The sequence below is a fragment of the Amphibalanus amphitrite genome, unplaced genomic scaffold (assembly GCF_019059575.1).
Source record: "Amphibalanus amphitrite isolate SeventyFive unplaced genomic scaffold, NRLGWU_Aamphi_draft 000690F_arrow, whole genome shotgun sequence".
In the NCBI taxonomy this organism is placed as follows: domain Eukaryota; kingdom Metazoa; phylum Arthropoda; class Thecostraca; order Balanomorpha; family Balanidae; genus Amphibalanus; species Amphibalanus amphitrite.
The window spans coordinates 214,135-235,860 of NW_024882184.1; the positions used below are offsets into that span (position 1 = coordinate 214,135).

Below are 21,726 nucleotides of genomic sequence, written 5' to 3' on the forward strand. Positions count from 1 at the left end.
AAAACGCCTCCCCCCCCCCCACACACACTCGGGCGAAGGCTGATCCGGAAAAAAATATTCGTGGCCCTCCATGTGGTCCCCAGTAGCTTCAGACTCGTGGTTACGCGCCTGCATAAAACATGTGTCACGTGTCCGATGGATGATATAATATTTTCGTGACCTGTGATGACCTGACCTTGGCCTGAAAATCAAAGTACAAGTTTGGTACCCTCAGAGTATCTAGAGCATCTGTTCACGAGTGTGTGAACCAAAAATGAGCCTGATCTGACTTGTAAGACGGCGGCCAGAGCCCAAAACGTGAAGAAGCCAAAATGCTAATAATTTTTATTTGACCTGGCCTGTGACGTCATCGGTGACCTCGAGGTCAATAAAATTAGTTTCCGCTCGACAGTTTTTCCAGGGCTATCAGACGCCGTTTGAATTTTGACGATCGGCCCAGTAGTTTCGGAGTTAGGAGGGGGGGGGGGCTATGAATAGCCCCCCCCCCAGTAGGGCGTGTTATACGCAGACCCCAGTGGGGCGCGGGTTAACTTGTGCACTGCAACCTACTGACTGGTCCCTAGCGATGCGCCAAATTTAAGCGCAATCGGTCTAAAAGTTCTCGAGATCTGGAATCGACCCCTGCACGTGCGCACGTGCAGCAGCACCCCAACTGTGGCACATGGAATATGCATTGCCTATTGGGTGCCTACTGCCTACCCATGTGCCAACTTCAGCGCAATCGGCCCAATAAGTACCGATATATTGCAATTGTTACAAAACTGTCACCTCTTCGTTTTGTACGTGGCAAGTGCATAAGGGTCACCCACATGCACCGGGAATAGTCCAATACTTGGTAGTGAGGAATGAAGCTGCCCTACAAAAATTACCGCATGTAAATCGGTCAAGCGGTCGCTGAGATATAAGCCTCGCAAAGGCGCCCGCACGGCCGGCCGGCCAGCCGGCCGCTCATAGTCCGAAATTTCCGTTAATCTACGAAAGATTTCGCCCGCCCCGTAACGAAAGACTCCGCTCGCTTCGCTCGCTCCGTAACAATGCGCGCTAACAAGTTTCCTCAGTAATTCAGCTAGCAATTCTCGTGCTGTGTTCAAAGAAATGCTTATAGTGAGGGTCGAACGAACTATAGTAGGGGAGAGTGGGGTAATTTGGCTGGTGGTGTAAATTGGCCGCCCCCACCTGTACGAAAGCTGATAAAAGTGAATGAAATAACTTTAGTCTCTATTCATTTGTCATCGGTAGAACTAACTCGAGAACAAATGTCAAAATTTTCCCCCTCTTAGTTTTATTCAAAATTAATAAAAGGTAAATTTCGTTAGAAAATGGTAACTTTTACTTCCCTTTAAAAATTTGTATAACATGTAGTATTTGGGCTTTAAACGAATTCCAACATTATAGCGCCATTTTTCGAGGGTGTTCAGCGGTTCCAAGAGCAATTTCATCTAGTTCTGTACAGCCATGACGACTCTATAGACAAAAATTTTCAGAATGGCAATGTGGGGTTATTTGGCCGGGACTAGCGGGGCAACTTGGCCGGTGTTGTGTTGGGGCATGTTTTCCCTCCATTTTCCCTTTTTCCCTTCATTTGGACTCACCCCCCGGTCATATGGAAACACGCAGAAAATAAACAGTTCCATGGTCGCCGCCATCATGTTTCGGTCGCCCAGTGCCGCTCCAGAGAAATCGCCGTGCTAATCGCCACTACCGACCATAACATGGCGCGGTCGGTCGGTAATTTTTTTCTAACTATCTAACCTTTCGCTAACGGCCGTGATAATCTCTGATTCGGGCTCGTGTCGCCCGTCGCGAGTGATATCTGTGTGCGGCGCGCGCGTCCAAGATGGCGGGCGGCGATGAGGCGCAGTCGGCCGCCGCCGCCGAGAAGCCGTCTGAGATGGAGCTGCTTCGGGGCATGCTGCAGCAGCAATTGGAGCTGGCTGCAGCGGCAGCGCGACGTGAGGAGCGGATGGCCGCGCTGATGGAGCGGATGCTTCCCGGCCCGACGGCCGTGCAGGACGCCACGGCACCCGCCCAGGCAGCTGCGGGGCCCGATTCCGGCGCCCGGCCGCGTGCACGAATGCCCGCCGCCGGCACGCCCACGCCCCGGCTGGCGGCTACCGCTACCCTCAAGGAGTTTGAGGCCTGGAAAGAGAAGTTCTCCGGCTACTGCCTCCTCACCGGCGTCCACGATCTCACCGAGGCTGAGCCAGTGGCGTACCCAGGAATTTGCGAAGGACCAGGGCATCGACTGGAGGGGCGCCAACACTGGACAGAGGGGCGACACCCACCATCATCTAGGAGCGCGACGCTATCGATTGGAGGGGCGCCAACAGGGCGGATCCAGGAATTTTCGGGAGGGGGGGGGGCGGCAAGTCGAAATAGGGGCGACCTGGCAATCCGGGGGCGCTCCATACAAAGGGGGCGCCAAACCGTCAAAATCGGGAGCTAAAAGCCCGCGCCGTGCTAGGGGGCGTTATCGCGCTCCCCCTCAGGTTTTTCGCAAATATCTGAAAAACGGCTGCGCGCAGCGCCGCCATTTTCAGCATACCTTATCATGCATCTTTTTTTGCACATGTTGTAAAAATGTCTGACGCGGGTGATGGAAGGTCAGGTCACCAGGTTATGCCAAGTGACCTAGCCTAAGAAAAAGTTCAAATGCTTACCATTGCTATACCGACTGAACGATTGCTTTGAACCTTTCAGTGATTGATGAAAGCAACACTATCCATGAAATGTATATCTCGGAATTTCGATATCTGTGACCTAAGGTCAGGTCAGTTGTGCGACGTCTCCATTAGGTAGGTAGGTATAATTAAGTCTTTGGGAGAAAACTGAAAGGCATCTCTTTTGGACGAGCGCCATTCTAGACAATATCAAGCATTGGGATACATATAAAATTAACACGCTGAATAAGAACATTGCACCTAGTGTGACCACTCATTATGTCCCAGAGGTCATCCCATGTCATGAAAGGTCCGCAGCAGTTTTTTTTTTAAATAACTTTTGATAGATTCAAGCTAGAGCGATAAAAACACCTCAGCTGTGTTCAGCTCGACGATACGCATCGACTGCTATGCAGCATGACCTTTTCCGGTCAGGTCATGACCTTGACCTGAGGTCAAATTCTCAAAATTACCCGTCATAAGGTCAACCTTTAGTTTGTTCGACGTGTCTCGACGACAGAAACGCAATGCAGGCAAACGTAATGTCGAGACTCTCTTGAGTCAAATGTTATTGCAGGAAAACATTGTTCGTAAAAAGGCTATTTTTAGAGTCTTTTGCCCTCTGAAGGCTAAACCGTTGACCTGAGGTCAAATCTGAGCGCAGCTTGCAGAAACACCTTTAAAAGGGCTATCGAATGCGCTTTTCTGCGGCGCTATAGCTCTATTGGTTTCCGAGTTATGTGCCGCTGCTTCGAAAACGGAAAATGTTGAAACAGGCAACATTTTACCTTTGATGACCTCTGAAGACCTGACATTCGACCTGACCTAAAAAATGACCGTTTTGTTTTCGTCCTGTTTTTGACGATCTTTCAAATGCCGCTTATCGCGTGTCACTACGCGGCCCAGGAGCCGAGCTAGACGAGGGAGTGTGCCCCCCCCCTCCCCAGCAGGACACGGAAAACTCAGACCACCAGCACGGCACGGGTCGTAGATGGGCACCGCTACCCTAGCAAAAGATATTGGCAAAAAGGTGACCTCCATTTACTGGTGCAGTCCTCCTTCTCCCGGTGATGCCCCCTCCTTTTTCTGGAAGCGTCTCACTTATGCTGGTATGCCTCACTTCCCGGGGGAGCCCAACCTCTGCTTGGATCGCCTAATCCATTATGGAGAGACCCACTTTGCTTAAGTCGCCTCATTTCTTCCTTCTAAGAACGACCAATTTGCTGTAGGCGGCCCACTTATCTGGGACGCCCATCTTCTGCTAGAAGTGCCCCTCTTCTTCCTGATGCGTCCCACTTCTACTACGAGTGCACCTTTTCTGTTAGGGCGCCCCTTTGCTGCTGAGGAGTCTTTTCTACTGTGAATAGGGCGACCCTCTCCTGTTTGGCGACCCCAAATTCTGCTGGAGGCGCCCCACTTCTGCCCAACTTTTGGTGGGGTGCCCCTCTCTTGCAGGGGGCACTTCTCTTTTGCTGGAGACGCCACTCTTGTGGGGGCGCCCTTCCACTGCGGGGAACGTCTCTCTTCTGCCAGAGGCACCCCTTTTCTTCTTATGGGGCTCCTGTTTTTTTTTCTGGGGCGAGGCGACCCTCTGCTGCTCGGAGCGGGGCACACCTCTCCTTTTACTGGGGCACCGCCCCTCTGCTGGGGTTGCCCTTCCGCTGTCGTCAGGGGCGCCCCTCTTGGTAGAATATACTCCTTTTCTTTTTGTAATGGGGCGCCCCTCTTCTACCGGGGGCGCCCATCTGCTGCTGGGGCGTCTGTCTTCTGCCGGATATTGTCAATGGGGCGCCCATATCCTGTTTGGCGGGCCCAACCTCTGCTGGAGGCTGCCTATTTCTGATTAACTTTTGCTGTGGCGCCTCTCTTCTGCTGGGGCGCCCCTCTTCTGCTTGGGGCGCCCGTCTCCTACTGGAGACCCCTCTCTTCTGCTGGGGCGCCCCTCTTCTGCCAGTGGCACCCATTTTCTTATTATGGGGCTCCTTTTTTGCTGGGGCGCCCAGCTGCTGTCAGGGCGCCCCTCTTCTCGGAATGGGGGCGCCTCTCTCCTTTTGCTGGGGCGTCGCTCCTCTTCAGGGGGACACGTCTCCTGCTAAGGGTGCCCTTCCGCTGCCAGGGGCGCCCCTCTTGAACAGAAGGTATTTTATATTCTTGTAACGAGACGCCCTCTTCTGCTGGGGGCGCCCATCTGCTGCTGGGGCGACTCTCATCTGCTGGGAATAGGCAATTGGGCGTCACTCTCCTGCTTGGTGAGCCCAACTTCTGCTGGAGGCGCCCTATTTCTGCTGAACCTTTGCTGTGTCGCCGCTCTTCTGCTCGGGGCGCCCTCTCTGCCGCGGGATATGGGCGCCTTTTTCGGATGACGGGGGGGGGGGGCGGCCGCCCCCGTCGCCCCCCCCCCCTGGATCCGCGCCTGGGCGCCAATACTGGACAAAGGGGCGCCACCGGCCCACCATATCGTCTAGGAGGGCGCCACTATCACCAGAGGAGCGCCAATACTGGACAGAGGGGCTTCGCCATCAACTAGAAGCGCGCCGCTATCGACTGGAGGAGCGCCAACACTGGACAGAGGGGCGCCAGTCACTGAGGGCGCCGGGGACGATGAGCCAAAGGGACAGGGCATGCACGGAATGTCCTGTATGTGCGTACGCCACTGGGCTGAGCAGCGGGCCGCCCTGCTCGCCGTTCTCGACGACGACTGGGCCCGCGTTGTTCGGTTCGGCCTGCCCATCCCCGCCGAGGCGTCCATGGCCGATGTAATCACCGCCATGCACGCCCACCTTCGGCGGCAGCGGAACGTGGTGATCGACCGCTGCGAGTTTAACATGCGGATGCAGGAGCCAGGCGAGTCAGTGGACGATTTTATCTGCGCCCTGAAGGAGATAGCGTCCTGCTGTGATTTTTGCCCTAACTGCACCGATGATCGGTTCCGAGACCATCTGGTGGTGGGCACCAGTGATGACGAGGCTAGACGCCGCATGCTGGAGCTGCCCGATCTGACCTTCCAGATGGCCGCCGACCTGTGCCGGGCGTCTGAGAGCGCCCGTCTCAACAGCTCGGCGATCCGTGGCCCGGGCGAGCCGTCTCTGCGCCGTCTCTCCGAGTACCGGCGACAGCGCGGTCGGCCGAGCGGCGCGGACTCGCGCCCGGCCGACCAGACCCGGCGGTGTGACCGCTGCGGTGCCGCGCAGCACACGGACGGTCGTGCCTGCCCCGCCCTGGGTCGCACCTGCCACCGATGCCACGAACGGGACCACTTTTCCTCGGTCTGCCGGCGTGCCGCGGGCACTGATGAGCGGCACCGGCAGACGCCTAGTTCCGAGCGCAGCCACCAGGGCCAGGACTGGCGCCACCGTAGCGCGAGCAACCGCCGCCAGGGGAGGGGCCGGCGCCACCGTAGCGCAAGCAGCCGCCGCCGTGGCAACAGCACGGCTGCCGACGCGTCGCACCGGCAGGTTTTGGTGCTGGCAGCGAATACAACCACGAGAGACAAGGGGAACCGGCAGCAGTCAGCGCCGCCGGCAGCCCGGACGCCGGGCGCGCGCCTCAACAGTGTGACGGCCCACCGGTCGCCGCAAATCCGGCTACAGCTGCACCTGCCAAACGGAGTCAGGCGGTCGACCGTATGGACGCCCGACACCGGCGCCGAAATATCAGCCCTCTCACTGCAACAAGCCGAGTCCATGGGAGTGAGCAGAGCGGACCTCACGCCCTCCACGGCTGTGCTGTGGGCCGCCGACAGCCGCCGGCTGGACTGTGTGGGCACGTGCGCCCTCACCCTGCAGCTCGGTGACGTCATACAGACCGTGCAGGTGTCCGTTCTGCGAGCACTGCACTCACCACTGCTGTCGTGGCACGATTGTATCGGCCTGGGAATTCTGCCGGCGAGCTTCCCGCGGCAGATTTGTCAGCGCGGCTCGGCAGCCGAGACTGGGACGGACGGTGGGGCACCGGAGCCGCCGCCGCCCGGTGAGCCGCCCGAGGCCCCCGCCGCCGGCAGCCAGCCCTCACTACGGCGCTGCAGCGGCACGACGGCGGCACCTGACGAGACCGGGGACCTAAGCCGCGTCTCTGCCGCCGACCGGCCGGCCGCCAGCTCGGCCGGCGCCGACCCGACCGGGCGGGCGCCGCCGCCCGGCCCTACAGGCGCGCCGCCGCCCGGCCGCGCGCACGGCCCGGCCGCCGGTGGCACCCCCTCCGCACGGCAGCGGCGGGCAGACTTCGACGCACTGAAAGCCGAGTTCCCGAGGGTCTTCGATACGAAGTCGACCCTGCGGAAGATGACGGGGGAGCCGATGAAGATCGAGCTGACGGACGACGCCGTCCCTCACGCTGTGACCACCGCCCGGAATATCCCGTTCTGTTGGCGAGAGGACGTGCGACTGCAACTCGACGAGCTGATGGAAAAGGACATCATCGAGCCGGTGGAGCACCCCACAGACTGGTGTCATCCGATCGTTCCTGTTGCTAAGCGGTCGTCAGACGGCACAGTGTCCGGCTGCCGGCTGACCGTGGACTTCACGAAACTGAACCGGTTCGTGAAGCGACCGACTTACCCGGTCCGCTCGCCTCAAGATGCAGTGGCCTCCGTCTCACCCGGCGCTGCATACTTCACCAAGCTGGACAGCAAGGCGGGGTACCACCAGGTCCCGATCCGGCCCGAAGACAGAGACCTGACGTGTTTCATCACGCCGTGGGGCCGCTACCGGTACCTGAGGGCTCCAATGGGAATCGTCAGCTCTGGCGACGTGTACAACCAGCGCGGTGACGCCGCGCTCGGCGACATCCCGCGCACGTGTAAGGTCGTGGACGACGTCCTGGCCTATGATGCTGACTACGCCGCCCACCTGCAGCACGTGCGGCAGATCCTGAAGAGATGTGACCAGCACGGCATCACACTCAACCCGGACAAATGTCAGTTCGCGGAAGATGAAGTGGAATTCTGCGGCTTCCGCATCAATTCAGCTGGCTACACCGCCGACGGCAAGAAAGTTCGTGCCATCCAGGCCTTCCCCAGGCCCGGCAACATCACCGACCTAGGGTCGTTCCTCGGCCTGGTGACCCAGCTCGGCGCTTTCTCCCCAGAGGTCGCCGCCGCCGCCGAGCCGCTGAGACAGCTGCTGCGGCCGCGGAACGCGTGGCTGTGGACGCCAGCGCACGAGCAGGCGTTCAGCGCGGTGAAGATGGCACTCACGTCGCCTCCCGTGCTCGACTTCTTCGACCCTCGCCGCCGCACAGTCCTTGAGACTGATGCCGCTCGCTCCGGCGGCCTGGGCTACTGCCTGCTGCAGCAAGACGCCGCAGGCCGGTGGCGACTGATCCAGTGCGGCTCACGCTTCCTATCGGACGCCGAGTCGCGGTACGCCGTGATCGAGCTGGAGCTGCTGGCCCTGGCCTGGGCCTGCAAGAAATGCAGCATCTATCTCAGCGGGATGCAGCGGTTTGAAGTCCTGACCGATCACCGGCCGCTCATCCCGATCCTCAACAGTAAGAGCCTCGCGGAGATCGAAAATCCGCGGCTCCAGCGGCTACGAGAACGGCTGGCGCCGTTCAACCTGCTCGCCACCTGGCGGCAAGGCAAGCTGCACGCCATCCCGGACGCGCTGTCGCGCGCGCCGGTGGATGACCCGGCGCCTGAGGACGAGGAAGCCGAGAGGGACGCCAGCCATCAACTCGCCAGCGTGCTCTCACGGCTGGCCACCGACGGGGCGGACGACGGTCCGAGCCCGTTCAAAGACGCGGCGCTGACAGAAGTGCGCGCCGCCGCCGCCGCCGATCCGGAGCTCATCGCACTCACCGATCTGATCCTGAGTGGATTTCCCGAGCACCGGTCACAGCTGGACCCGCGCCTCCGACCGTACTGGGGAGTTCGGGACCGGCTGGCCGTGGACGACGGCCTGGTGGTGTGCGGCCAGCGGCTCGTGATACCGCCCAGTCTGCGGCGCGCCACGCTCGAGCGCCTGCACGCCAGTCACCAGGGCGTCGAGCGCACCAAACGCCGCGCGCGGCAGGTAGTCTACTGGCCGTTCCTGGACAGTGACATTGCGAACCATGTCGGTGCGTGCCCGGCCTGCCAGCGGTACCTGCCCAGTCAGCAGAAGGAGCCGCTGATGCCGGAAAAGACGCCGTCACGTGTGTTTGAGGCTGTCTCCGCTGACTACTTCGCCTGGGCCGGCCGCACGTTCCTGGTGTACGCGGACCGGCTGTCCGGGTGGCCGTTTGTGTCGCACGTGGCCGGCGAGGCGACTGCCAGAGACCTGGTCCGCAGCCTGCGCCAGATGTTCGCGGCCACCGGCGTGCCCACCACCCTCCGGACAGACGGTGGACCCCAGTTCACCGCCCGGCTCACCCGAGAGTTTCTGCGCCGCTGGGGAGTGGAGCACCAGATCTCCACGCCGCACTACCCGCAATCAAACGGACACGCTGAGGCGGCGGTCAAGGCCGCCAAACGGCTCATCCAGAAGGCGACCAGCAGCGGTGAGCTCGACACGGACGCCTACGCGCAGGGGCTGCTGGAACTGCGCAACACGCCGCGCGCCGACGGCCGCTCGCCGGCTCAGGTGCTGTTCGGCCACCCGCTGAGATCGGCAGTGCCGGCGCACCACCGGGCCTTCGCTGACTGCTGGCAGCGGGCGGCGGACGACTGTGACGCCCGGGCCGCGGCGCAGCAACAGAAAACAGCCGAGCGGTACGACGCGACAGCCCGACAGCACAGCGCGCTCACCATGGGTCAGCGCGTGCTCGTCCAAGACCCGCGGTCGGGGCTGTGGGACCGCGTCGGCGTCATCACGGCAGTCGGACAGCGGCGCGACTACCTGGTCCGGCTGCCCAGTGGCCGAGTCTACTGGCGGAACCGGCGCTATCTGCGACCCCAGAGATCTCTCATCTCGGAGGGCGCCGCCACACCTGCACCCGGGCGCCGGCAGCAGCCCGCTCCGAGCTCGGCACCCGACGGCACGGAGGAGACCGCCGCCGCTGCGCCGGCGGGCGGACAGCCGGCACCACCGGTGCTGCGGAACAGCGCCGACGACCCCAGCTCAGTGCGCCGTGGGACGCGCCGCCGTCGCCGTCCGGCCCGACTGACCGTGCGCTGGGCGGACCAGACGTACGACTGAGTTCGTGCGTCCACACCGTGTGTGGTGTACATTTTTGTTTTCTGTGTTAGACGCAATGCGTATCTTGTACCGACGCATGCGTCTTGAGGGGGGGTGTTGTGTTGGGGCATGTTTTCCCTCCATTTTCCCTTTTTCCCTTCATTTGGACTCACCCCCCGGTCATATGGAAACACGCAGAAAATAAACAGTTCCATGGTCGCCGCCATCATGTTTCGGTCGCCCAGTGCCGCTCCAGAGAAATCGCCGTGCTAATCGCCACTACCGACCATAACAGCCGGTGCGCTCGGAGTCACTATGCTGGGACGGCCGAGTTGTCATGGTCAATTATACCATAAAGGACATAATTCATGACCAACTTTGACTACCTTGATGCCATATTTCCTATTGGACAGCTGTAAGGGCATGTGACGTCATCAAAAGTTACCTAACGCTTTTTTGCTAATAAATACTTACAGAAAAAAAGATACAGCCGCGCAAATGGCCTCATTGTGTTCAGCTCGTCAAGGCGCATCGAATGATATACATGATGACCTTGAACTCACGTAACCTTGAGGTCAAGCGACCTGAGGTAGCGTGACCTGAAGCCAACCTTTGACCTTGACCTCTCGAGGTCAACACATACATGTTTCGATGCGGAATGACGAGAGAATTACGATGGTACTTTTAGTTTTGGCCTTGCTTGATTACTTCAAAAGCTATTCGTAAAAAGCTGTCATCGCATCTAAAGCCGCTATTTTGACTATTTTCGACCACTGTGACGGCTGAGTCAACCTCCAAAATGCTTCAGATGCGTCGTAGGACACACGTCATTGCTGAAAGTGAAGCTGACTCGCCTATAACAAAAATCATGGCCTCAAACTAACACCGGCCAAATTGCCCCACACCCCTGGCCAAATAACCCTGCTAGTGGGGCAATTTGGCCGCTTTGCAGACCTTTGTAATACGTCACAATTTCAATATAAATAGTTAATCTATCATTTCAAGTTTACTGTCAAAGAAAGTAAAATGTATGCCACACCTGTCAGCGTTGAGAAAATGCAGAAATGTGTTGTCGATTTTTAGTTTCATCGTTTTCTAAAAAAGGGGGCCAAACTAACCCACTCTCCCCTACTCATTTGTGTAACTTGTCATTTTACATCTTGCTATATGTAATGTCATGCATGTCGTTGCTCATCATAACGTTAACCCGCGCCCGGCTGGGGGTCCTGGATTTCCACGCCCTGCTGGGGGTCCTGGATTTCCACGCCCTGCTGGGGGGGGGGGGTGTTTGAACACCCCCTTCTAACTTGGCTCCTGGGCCACGTAGCGATACGCGGAATGCGGCGTTCGAAAGAGCGTCAAAAATAATGACGAAATCACATCGGTCAATTTTTTGGTCAGGTCAAAGGTCAGGTCACCAGAGGTCATTGAAGGCAAAATTTCGCCGATTTCCAGGTCGAATGTCGACAATTTCCAGGAAGCCAACGCATAACTCGGGAACCAATAGAGCTGCAGCGCCGCGGAAAAGCGCATTCGATTGTCCTATTAACGCCCTTTCTGAGTAATACCTTCCGATCTGACCTAACGTCAACAGTTTTGCCTGCAGGGGGCAAAAACTGCAAAAATAGCCTACCATAGGTCGGCTATGTTTCCGATTTTTCGGAAACAGTTTTTCTGCAATAACTTTTGACCCAAGCCTTGTACGAGCTTACTTTTACCGGCATCGTGTTTCTCTCGTCAAGACGCATCGAATGAACTATAACTTGGCCTTGAAAGGTCAACTTGAAAATTTGACCTCAGGTCAAGCTGACCTGACCGGAAAGGGTCATGTTGCATATCAGTCGATTCGTATCGTCGAGCTGAACACATCTAAGGCGTTTTCATCGCTCTCGCATGCCTCTATCAAAGGTTATTTGCGAAAAACTGTTAGATACCATTCGTGACCCAAGATGACCTCAGGGCATAAACAGGGGTCACGGACACCATTTTCATGTTCAATGTGTCTAAAACACTTGTAATTCAGTGTTTGGAAGTGTTTATAATGTCTTTCGTCCAAAAGAGGCGCATTTCAATTTTCTCCCATTGACTTTTAACCCGCGCCCGGCTGGGGGTCCTGGATTTCCACGCCCTGCTGGGGGGGGGGGGTGTGTTTGAACACCCCCCCTTCTAACTCGGCTCCTGGGCCACGTAGCGACACGCGGAAGGCGGCGTTCGAAAGAGCGTCAAAAATAATGAGGAAATCACTTCGGTCAATTTTTTGGTCAGGTCAAAGGTCAGGTCACCAGAGGTCATTGAAGGCAAAATTTCGCCGATTTCAAGGTCGAATGTCGACAATTTCCAAGAAGCCAACGTATAACTCGGGAACCAATAGAGCTACAGCGGCGCGGAAAAGCGCATTCGATAGCCCTATTAACGCCCTTTCTGAGTAATTCTCTCAGATTTGACCTTACGTCAACGGTTTTGCCTGCAGGGGGCAAAAACTGCAAAAATAGCCGATTTTTTCGGAAACAGTTTTTCTGCAATAACTTTTGACTCAAGCCTTGTACGAGCTTACTTTTACCGGCATCGTGTTCCTCTCGTCAAGACGCATCGAATGAACTATAACTTGACCTTGAAAGGTCAACTTGAAAATTTGACCTCAGGTCAAGGTCATGACCTGACCGGAAAGGGTCGTGTTGCATATCAGTCGATCCGTATCGTCGAGCTGAACACATCTAAGGCGTTTTCATCGCTCTAGCATGCCTCTATCAAAAGTTATTTGCGAAAAACTGTTAGATACTATTCGTGACCTTAGATGACCTCAGGGCATAAACAGGGGTCACGGACACCATTTTCATGTTCAGTGTGTCTAAACCACTTGTAATTCAGTGTTTGGGAGTGTTTATAATGTCTTTCGTCCAAAAGAGGCGCATTTGAATTTTCTCCCATTGACTTATAATGGGGAGGTCGCAAAATTGACCTGACCTTAGGTTATCGATATGAAAATTCTGAGATATACATTTTGTACATGCTATTACTCTTAGCAATCGCTGAAAGTTTCAAAGCAATCGGTCACTCGGTGTAGCTATGACAGACATTGAAACTTTTTATGAGGTGAGGTCACTTCAAGTGACCTGGTGACCTGACCTTGAATGACCTTGGTCTGAAATTTTTACAACATGTGTAGAATTGATGTATGATAATGTATACCAAAAACGGCGGCGCTCCGCGCCGCCGTTTTTGAGATATTCACGAAAAACCACAGGGGGGGGGGGTGTTCAAACACCCCCCCCCCCCAGCAGGGCGCGGGTTAATGGGGAGGTCGCAAAATTGACCTGACCTTAGGTCATCGATATCAAAATTCTGAGATATACATTTTGTACATGCTATTGCTCTTAGCAATCGCTGAAAGTTTCAAAGCGATCGGTCACTCGGTGTAGCTATGACAGACATTGAAACTTTTTATGAGGTGAGGTCACTTCAAGTGACCTGGTGACCTGACCTTGAATGACCTTGGTCTGAAATTTTCACAACATGTGTAGAATTGATGTATGATAAGGTGTACTAAAAAACGTACACCTTTTTGAGTTATTCGCGAAAAACCACAAGGGAGGGGGGGGGGGTGCTCAAACACCCCCCCAGCAGGGCGCGGGTTAAACACCAATGCAATCTATGAATTCATTATTTTCATTGCTGTTTGTAGTGTGCAAATTGCTGACATCAATTCCGTCGTAATTTCGGTCGTAAGTGCAGCATTTATTATTATCGTAGCATCATCCAAGATATCAAAGCATAGGTACCCATTATTAACTGCCGCCTCAAGTATAGCGGGGTGTGATAAAGAATATACATTCTTGGACGATACCGCGAAAACGAAATATTTCTATCGAGAGTTTTCAAAGGATTTCATGCACGAGGCTGGATGGCTGGATTGCATTGCAAGACTGCATCAAACATTCCTGTATGTTTGATGCAGTCTTGCAATGCAATCCAGCCATCCAAGAAACTTTGCGCGAGACGTTTTCTTGGATGGTTTTCTTGGATAGCTTGATTTCATCGAGGGCTTCTGTTTTAAAGAAAATTTGTAAGCTTTGCTGAACTGTTGAGTAATTAGAACTGCCAGTATTTCAGTATCTAACGTGTAGTTATTGTTACTGTATTTTATTTATGCATATTTCGGCCTTTTTTAAGCAGATAACGAACGATATGAAGAAACATACAGGAAATAATATCTAGGACTCTACCGCGACGAAATATTTCTATCTCGAGTTTTCAAAGAATTTCATGCACTCGGCCAAGGCCTCGTGCATGAAATCCTTTGAAAACTCTCGATAGAAATATTTCGTTTTCGCGGTATCGTCCAAGAATGTATATACAGGAATTGCTGCTTCCATGTGCCTTCATTTTTGATAGTTACGTTTCAGGAAAAACAGTTCCTTTGGTGAATATGTACATATATACACCATGTCAATGGTAGCGAAAGTACACTGTGTTCTGTGTAGTTTATAAAGAAATGTTAAATTGAGCTGTCTCTTTCATGCAAGTTCCGCAGATGCGCTTGGAATATTCCACTATCCGAGTTTTTGACGACACTGTTAGAAGTGGATTAACCAGTTAAGAACGCTCATCTCACCCTGAATAAGTAACAGACCAGTGCTGTGAAATCCCCTCTTCATTTCTGAGGCTCTCTGGCTAATGAGTGGTTTTGTACTTATTATGTTTTCCTTATCTGAGCTTTTGCTAGTAATTGAAAGTCCTTTGCAAGCGTCCCTTGCAACCCAACCGCCCGCCCACCTGAATCATCTAAACGCAGGCTACTGTCTCGATTCATACGGCTCAAATCACTCAAAGATGTGCCCATCAAATGATGGTCTGAATTCCGATATTTTCTTCAGCGATATTATTGTTAGCTCTTGAATTATCCTGACTACAATATAGGCAGCAGGTGGTGCTTACATCCCCGCTCTCATGACGTGAACAGAGCATTGAACCATCGCGTCTCCCGCCGTCACTGTTGTTTCCTTGTGCTAGTTTTCATTTCTACTCATCTTTGTGTTTTTTTTTCTGGATAACTCCAAAACCAGCTCAAGCTGCTTGTATTTCAATGCACACTACTATGTCCAACAAACGTTTATTTATTGTATATTATTTGTGCGTCATAACATAAAAGCATAGTACTTGCTGGGTGGCACATTGAAATCGCATTAAGTACCGAACCGTCGTTCGTTTGCGCTATAGCAGTGCAATGGTGCTAACACCAACAGGCTAGGTCGTTATGGAAATGTCGTCGTCGTTGTTACATCCTCTTCACGGGAAGAAATCACCTGAAGAAACCTCCACCACCGAACTGATTGCTGGTGGCCTGGTTAAAGGCAGACTGACGGCCTCCGAACGGCCCTGTGCTCTGGAACGCGTTGCTGTTGGCGCGGTTGAAAGACGATCCACCATTGAACGCGGAGCCCTGGAGGAAAGCAGCTGGTTAGCGACACAGCCAATGACGCTTGTAGGAGATTGAGCTTACAATTAGCCAAACTGTTAGCTATATGTGAAATTGACTCTAACCTAGGCACACGAGTTTATCGGTATATTCAGTTAATTGCATTTGGGCGAATAACCTCTGTTCAGAGCAGAGCATCGTTCAGATGCTGTTTTGCCGCGATGCTGAATATGTCTTTGGTCCGAAAGGGTTTTGTCCAATCGAGCATTTGCCGTTTTAGAAAAAAAAAACATAAACAGCACCATCGCAGCAAGCTATGCAAGAAATCTTTCGGCGTTCTTCCCCTGAAGTCATCTATACTACAGCAGGTGACCTTGACACCCACCCTAATGCATGGGACCAACATCGTTTCACATGTTTGAACGCTTGAAACCACGAGAAGACTGCAAACGCGCGGCTTATGCGAGCCGACATACGCCGAATCGCGATTCCGGCCAAACATGGTCTCGAAAAGTAGGTCATAGGTCAAATGTCATTTGGGTCAGGGTCATGAGATTTTTAGGGTAGGTGTAAAATTGATCAACTCGAAAGTACTGAAAGTTTCGTCGCGATCGGCCGCTTTTTGCGCGAGTTTTTTTTTGCGAAAAACCGGGGGGTCGTTCGCCCCCCCCCCCTATACGGGCGAAAGTTAAATGTTCCTCTAGATTGCTCGAGGCTTGGCCACTCAATTAACATCAAGATAAAGACGCAAGAGGACCTGAAAATAACTGCTGGCTTTTAGAATGGCAAAGGACGAGCCCACGCGAAATGACGGAACTTACTTGGGCGAAGGCTCTGCTGTTTTGGATCTGGCTTGTTCCAAATGGTCCACGGGACTGCCCTTGGGTGCTGAAGGCGCCCGAGTTGCCGGTGGCACGTCCAAATCCAAGGAACTGGGGGGCGGCCGCCGCCGCCGCCACCAGGCACGCCATGAGCAGAACGATCTTCATTGCTGAAACGGTAGAAAATTTGGAATGCTTTACCTGCCTCTTGGCCTTATAACTAAATCATAAGTCGCTATCACTGAGCCTGAAACAACATTCGTCGTAGACAAAAGTTAACGACCAAAATAAAAGCAGTTGATTTAAGGTTGAGGTAGACGAATGATATTTTACAATTAAAATCAAGCGCTTTCACGTTCAGTGCAAGCTGCTTTAGCAATCGATTCGTTAAAAGTGCACGATGAGACCAAGCTGAGCCTGTTCTGTTAACCCTATTACTGGTGGGGGGGGGGGTGTTTGAACACCCCCCTTGTAGTTTTTCGCGAATATCTCAAAAACGGCGGCGCGGAGCGCCGCCGTTTTTGGTACATTTTATCATACATCAATTCTACACATGTTGTAAAAATTTCAGACCAAGGTCATTCAAGGTCAGGTCCCAAGGTCACTTGAAGTGACCTCACCTCATAAAAAGTTTCAATGTCTGTCATAGCTACACCGAGTGACCGATCGCTCTGAAACTTTCAGCGATTGCTAAGAGCAATAGCATGTACAAAATGTATATCTCAGAATTTTGATATCGATGACCTAAGGTCAGGTCAATTTTGCGACCTCCCCATTATAAGTCAATGGGATAAAATTGAAATGCGCCTCTTTTGGATGAAAGACATTATAAACACTCCCAAACACCGAATTACAAGTGGTTTAGACACACTGAACATGAAAATGGTGTCCGTGACCCTTGTTTGTGCCCTGAGGTCATCTTAGGTCACGAATGGTATCTAACAGTTTTTCGCAAATAGCTTTTGATAGAGGCATGCTAGAGCGATGAAAACGCCTTAGATGTGTTCAGCTCGACGATACGGATCGACTGATATGCAACATGACCCCTTCCGGTCAGGTCATGACCTTGACCTGAGGTCAAATTTTCAAGTTGTCCTTTCAAGGTCAAGTTATAGTTCATTCGATGCGTCTTGACGAGAGGAACACGATGCCGGTGAAAGTAAGCTCGTACAAGCCTTGGGTCAAAAGTTATTGGAGAAAAACTGTTTCCGAAAAAATCGGCTATTTTTGCAGTTTTTGCCCCCTGCAGGCAAAACCGTTGACGTTAGGTCAAATCTGAGAGAATTACTCAGAAAGGGCGTTAATAGGGCTATCGAATGCGCTTTTCCGCGGCGCTGTAGCTCTATTGGTTCCCGAGTTATGCGTTGGCTTCTTGGAAATTTTCGACATTCGACCTGGAAATCGGCGAAATTTTACCTTCAATGACCTCTGGTGACCTGACCTTTGACCTGACCAAAAAATTGACCAAAGTGATTTCGTCCTTATTTTTGACGCTCTTTCGAACGCCTTCTTCCGCGTATCGCTACGTGGCCCAGGAGCCGAGTTACAAGGGGGGGGGGGTGTTCAAACACCCCCCCCAGCAGGGCGTGGAAATCCAGGACCCCCAGCCGGGCGCGGGTTAACCCTATTACTGGTGGGTGGGGGGGGGGGGCGAATCGGCCCCCACCTGTTGTTTTTTTTGCTCTCGACGGAAAATCACTTCAGCTAGGGGCTCGAAATTTTGTGAATTTTCCTTGGTATTCATTGGGCACAATGTTTTATATGGTACTTACAACGTTTCTTTGAGCATGATTGTAATCAATAAAAATGGTAAAATTGACCTTATGCTCATAATATCGGATAAATTAATTGAAAAAAGGTCCAGAATATATTTTCGAACTTCGCTCTTCTTCGGTGGAATATATTTTTGATTCCACCGAAGAACCAAGTTCGAAAATATATTCTGGACCTTGTTTCAATTAATTTACCCGATATTATGAGCATAAGGTCAATTTTACCATTTTTATTGGGCACAATGTGTCAAATTTTTTAGCTTCTAGCTTCCGCAGAGGCGTCTCCAGGACGAAATTCTCGGGGGTAGTTTTGAACCAGCTTTGACTGTTCCGAAATTCGCCGCTAAGTAGCGACTTACTTAGGTTTGTACTGGTGATCAGTGGCACCACCCGTCATATGTGTGCACCTGAAGACTATGTGACGTCATTTTACAATGAAAATATTGGAATAGGCGGATCCAGGTACCTGAGAAAGGGGGTAATATCAATGTACTGCTCCCCCCATTTTAGCGTGCCTAAATCCGCCTATGCTTAACAAAAACGTGTATTTTGTGCTCACGTTGCATATTTTACATGATATATGACACGTCATGTCATAAGACACATGACATACCATGACAAAGACTCAAAACATCATCCCAAGTTAGCTTACCTGAATCTGCCTATGATTTTTGAAATATCCAAAATACCAAAATATATGATGACCCAGTTCATGAAGAATAGTCCCCTGAAGTTTAATCAAAATCGGTCAAAAAAGAAAGAAGTTATAGCATTTCAAGTGAAGAGGTGTAAAACGCGATTTCCTTTCGAAAAATTTTGCTTCCAGGACCCCCAATTTTGACCTTTTTTGTCTTTTTTATAGAGAGTCTAAAGTTCACGATGAGAGCAATCGAATGGGATTTGTCCCATTAGGATCGGAAATTTAATTTTCGAGATATCAAGGGGGGCCGAATCGCCCCGCCCCTCCCAGTTAACGTAGTCCAGAGAGCCCACCAGTAATAATAGGATTAACCCTCGCCGGCCGAGGGGGGGGGGGGGCGGGTGCCGCCCTCCCCCCATAGGGTTTTTTCGCGATAGCTCCGAACACGCTGGCGATAGAGAGCTGAAACTTGGCATACCTGACCTTTGATTCAAGCCAGATCTTTTGACACCAACCACATTTTTAGGTCAGGTCAGGTTACTGACCTATGACGTCATAAGTGAACCTCTGCACGGTCTTCAGATGTCGCAACTTCGCAACGCCCTCACTGCCAGATGAGGTGTCACAGGGAAATGAAACTTGCAGGATCTAGTATCCATTATGAGTCTCACAACTTGTATATCTCGGATTTTTCCTAAAGGTCATATGACGTCAGGTCATCTTCGTGACCTCACCATTATAAGTCAATGGGGAAAAATGAAAACTGCTATTCTGGCGCCGGGCACGATCTTCAACTATCTCAAGCACACAGAACGTGATTTGATGCACTCCTTGCAAGTTGAGATGCGTCACTTTTGCAATGTTGACCTTGCGTGACGTCATTTATGACGTCATCAAGGTCAGATTAGTTTTTCGTCAATAACTCTTGATCAAATTGAGCTAGCGAGTCGGGAAAGCCACCAATGGACTCAGGAAGACCTGCCGAATCGAATGATATGCGACATGACCTCTTTCGGGTCGTACCCCCCCCCCCTCGGCCGGCGCGTATGTAGAAAACCAATAGGTCCGGCGAGGGTTAACCCGCGCCCCGTTGGGCTCTGCCGAGCAACGCGCCCCGTTGGGGGGGGGGCATTTTGGCCCCCCTAAGATCTCGAGAACCACGCAACCTAGCGACAAGCGGCAAACGGTGTTGGATAGCCCTATCAGGGAACTACCTTGTGACCCAATTTTATTGACCTAGGTCAAACCGATGACGTCACAGGTCAGGTCAAAGGTGGAATTTTCACCGTTTACAGGCATTTCAAGAAATGCGTTGTAAAATCGAGTAAAATGCATTTCATTGAAAATCATTGATGGGGAAATGTTCTTCAAACACATATTTTGCTATTTGAGGTCACTGATACCAGGTCAGGTCACAGAGGTCAGGTCACTGGGGGGGGGGGGTCACAATATGAAAGTGTCGTGTGATACATGTTTTATGGTCCATTTTACATGACAAATGCGATTATGTTTGTCAGGCAGACTTTTGGGCCAGCTTAGGTCACGTTTTGGTCAAGGTCAGGTCAAGGTCAGGTCAAGGTCAGGTCAAATTAGGTCAAATTTCAAAGTTGATATTTTGCATAAAATGGGTATCGATTCGATGCAGCTCGTCACGGGGAGTTCAATGGTGGTCTTTGTTTTGCCCTACGTGGTCTAGAATCGCTAAAAATTGAGTTCAAATATTTGACGTCATCATTTTTGAACAGTTTTTTCGCTATAGCTTAGCCAAAAAACGAGATATCTTTCTGAAATTTGGTATGTATATAGAAGAGCACAGGGACTATCATTACATTCCGGTTTTTTCGAAATTCAGATTTTTTGGATTTTTTTGAGTTTTTCTAAAAAAATCAATTTTTTAATTTTTGGGGGTCAAAAACCCAAAATTTTGAAAATCCGAGATAGCAGTTTTGTAGCCCCGTTTTTTGTCTACTAGACCATATAAAGAACTTTGAAATTACTTGGTAACTGTAAATTTGGTGAGCGTTTCAAGATTGCATGTTTTTTGCTCATTTTTGCTCGAACATGACCTCAGTTTGACCTCAATAACTCCTGACCTAAGGTGACCTAAGGCTTGAAATTCGGTGTGAAGGTGTCAAATTGATGCCCGGGAAGGACTGAAAATTTGGCGGCGCTGCGCGCCGCCGTTTTCTTGCTATTCAGGAAAAACCACAGGGAGGGCCAAAATGCCCCCCCCCCCCCCAACGGGGCGAGGGTTTTAAGTCTGTGGATATGAAACTACGAGAGACCGTATTCTCCAAAATGCAAAAAAAAAAATCAAAATACTAGTAGAATTAACTAATATAAATAAATGGCATGACCTATTTAATTCGCGACAGTAGCAAGTAAGGCAGTCAACCGACCTGCGATCTGAGTTGAAAGTTGCACGGCGCTGTTTCGTCCAAGACTGATGCCTTTTGCGCACAGCCCAAGGGTTATATATGCCTCCCGGATCGTGTGTGTGCGGTAGGCTACTTGTCCTGCTGCAGGCGCATTTGTGGCGGCGGGTAGACAGGTAAAGGCGGTTTGCGGGATTAATGAATCATGGAGCTGCGGTCTCTATCACGAGACGAGAGAACCTGCACGGCTGCTGTGGGGCTACCCAGTGACTGGTGCCAGGCGTCCTTTGAAACTTTCAGAGATTGATAAGAACAGCAATATGTACAAAATGTATATCTTGGAATTCTGATATCGATTACCTAAGGTGCAACCTCCACAGTCCACATTATAAGTCAATGGGAGAAAACTTCAAGTCGCCTTTTTTAGACGGAAGTAATTATAAACACTAAAAACACTAAATTATAAGTAACTTACGTGCAAGTGCAAGGTTTGAGCCAAAAGTTATTGCAGAAAAACGGTTTCCGAAAAAACGGCCCTTTTGGCAGTTTTTGCCCCCTGCAGGCAAAACCGTTGACGGTAGGTCAAATCTGAGAGTATTATTTAGAGAGTGTTAATAGGGCTGTGAAATGCGCTTTTCCGCGGCCTAAAGCTATAAGGCCGGGAGCCTTATAGCTTTATCAGAGCCCTAGCTTTATCAGTTTCCGAGCTGTGCGTTTATTTGTTGTAATTTGTCGACATCTGACCTACAAATCGGCGAATTTTGGCCTTCAATGACCTCTGGTGACATGACCTTTGACCTGAACAAAAAAGTGACCGAAGTGATTTCTTCCTTATTTTTGACGCTCTTTCGAACGCCGCCTTTCCCGTATCGATACGTGGCCCAGGAGTTGAGTTAGAAGGGGGGATTCAAACACCCCCCAGCAGGGCGTGGAAATCCAGGACCCCCA

At 52.0% G+C, this 21,726-nt stretch overlaps 1 protein-coding gene and 1 long non-coding RNA gene across 2 annotated transcripts; one reads left to right on the forward strand and one right to left on the reverse strand.

The window, feature by feature from the left end:
- Positions 1-1,837: 1,837 nt before the first annotated feature.
- On the forward strand, positions 1,838-10,001 carry LOC122364654. Its single transcript, XM_043335261.1, has 4 exons — positions 1,838-2,032; positions 5,327-6,629; positions 6,879-7,717; positions 7,778-10,001. The coding sequence occupies exons 1-4, from the start codon at positions 1,838-1,840 to the stop codon at positions 9,773-9,775; spliced, it is 4,335 nt and encodes a 1,444-aa protein (XP_043191196.1). The 3' UTR covers positions 9,776-10,001.
- Positions 10,002-14,813: 4,812 nt separating this feature from the next.
- LOC122364668 lies at positions 14,814-20,889 on the reverse strand. Its single transcript, XR_006253614.1, has 3 exons — positions 20,803-20,889; positions 15,992-16,161; positions 14,814-15,194 (listed from the first exon to the last, which is right to left on the reverse strand). It is a non-coding gene; the product is annotated as an uncharacterized LOC122364668 (long non-coding RNA).
- Positions 20,890-21,726: the final 837 nt, after the last annotated feature.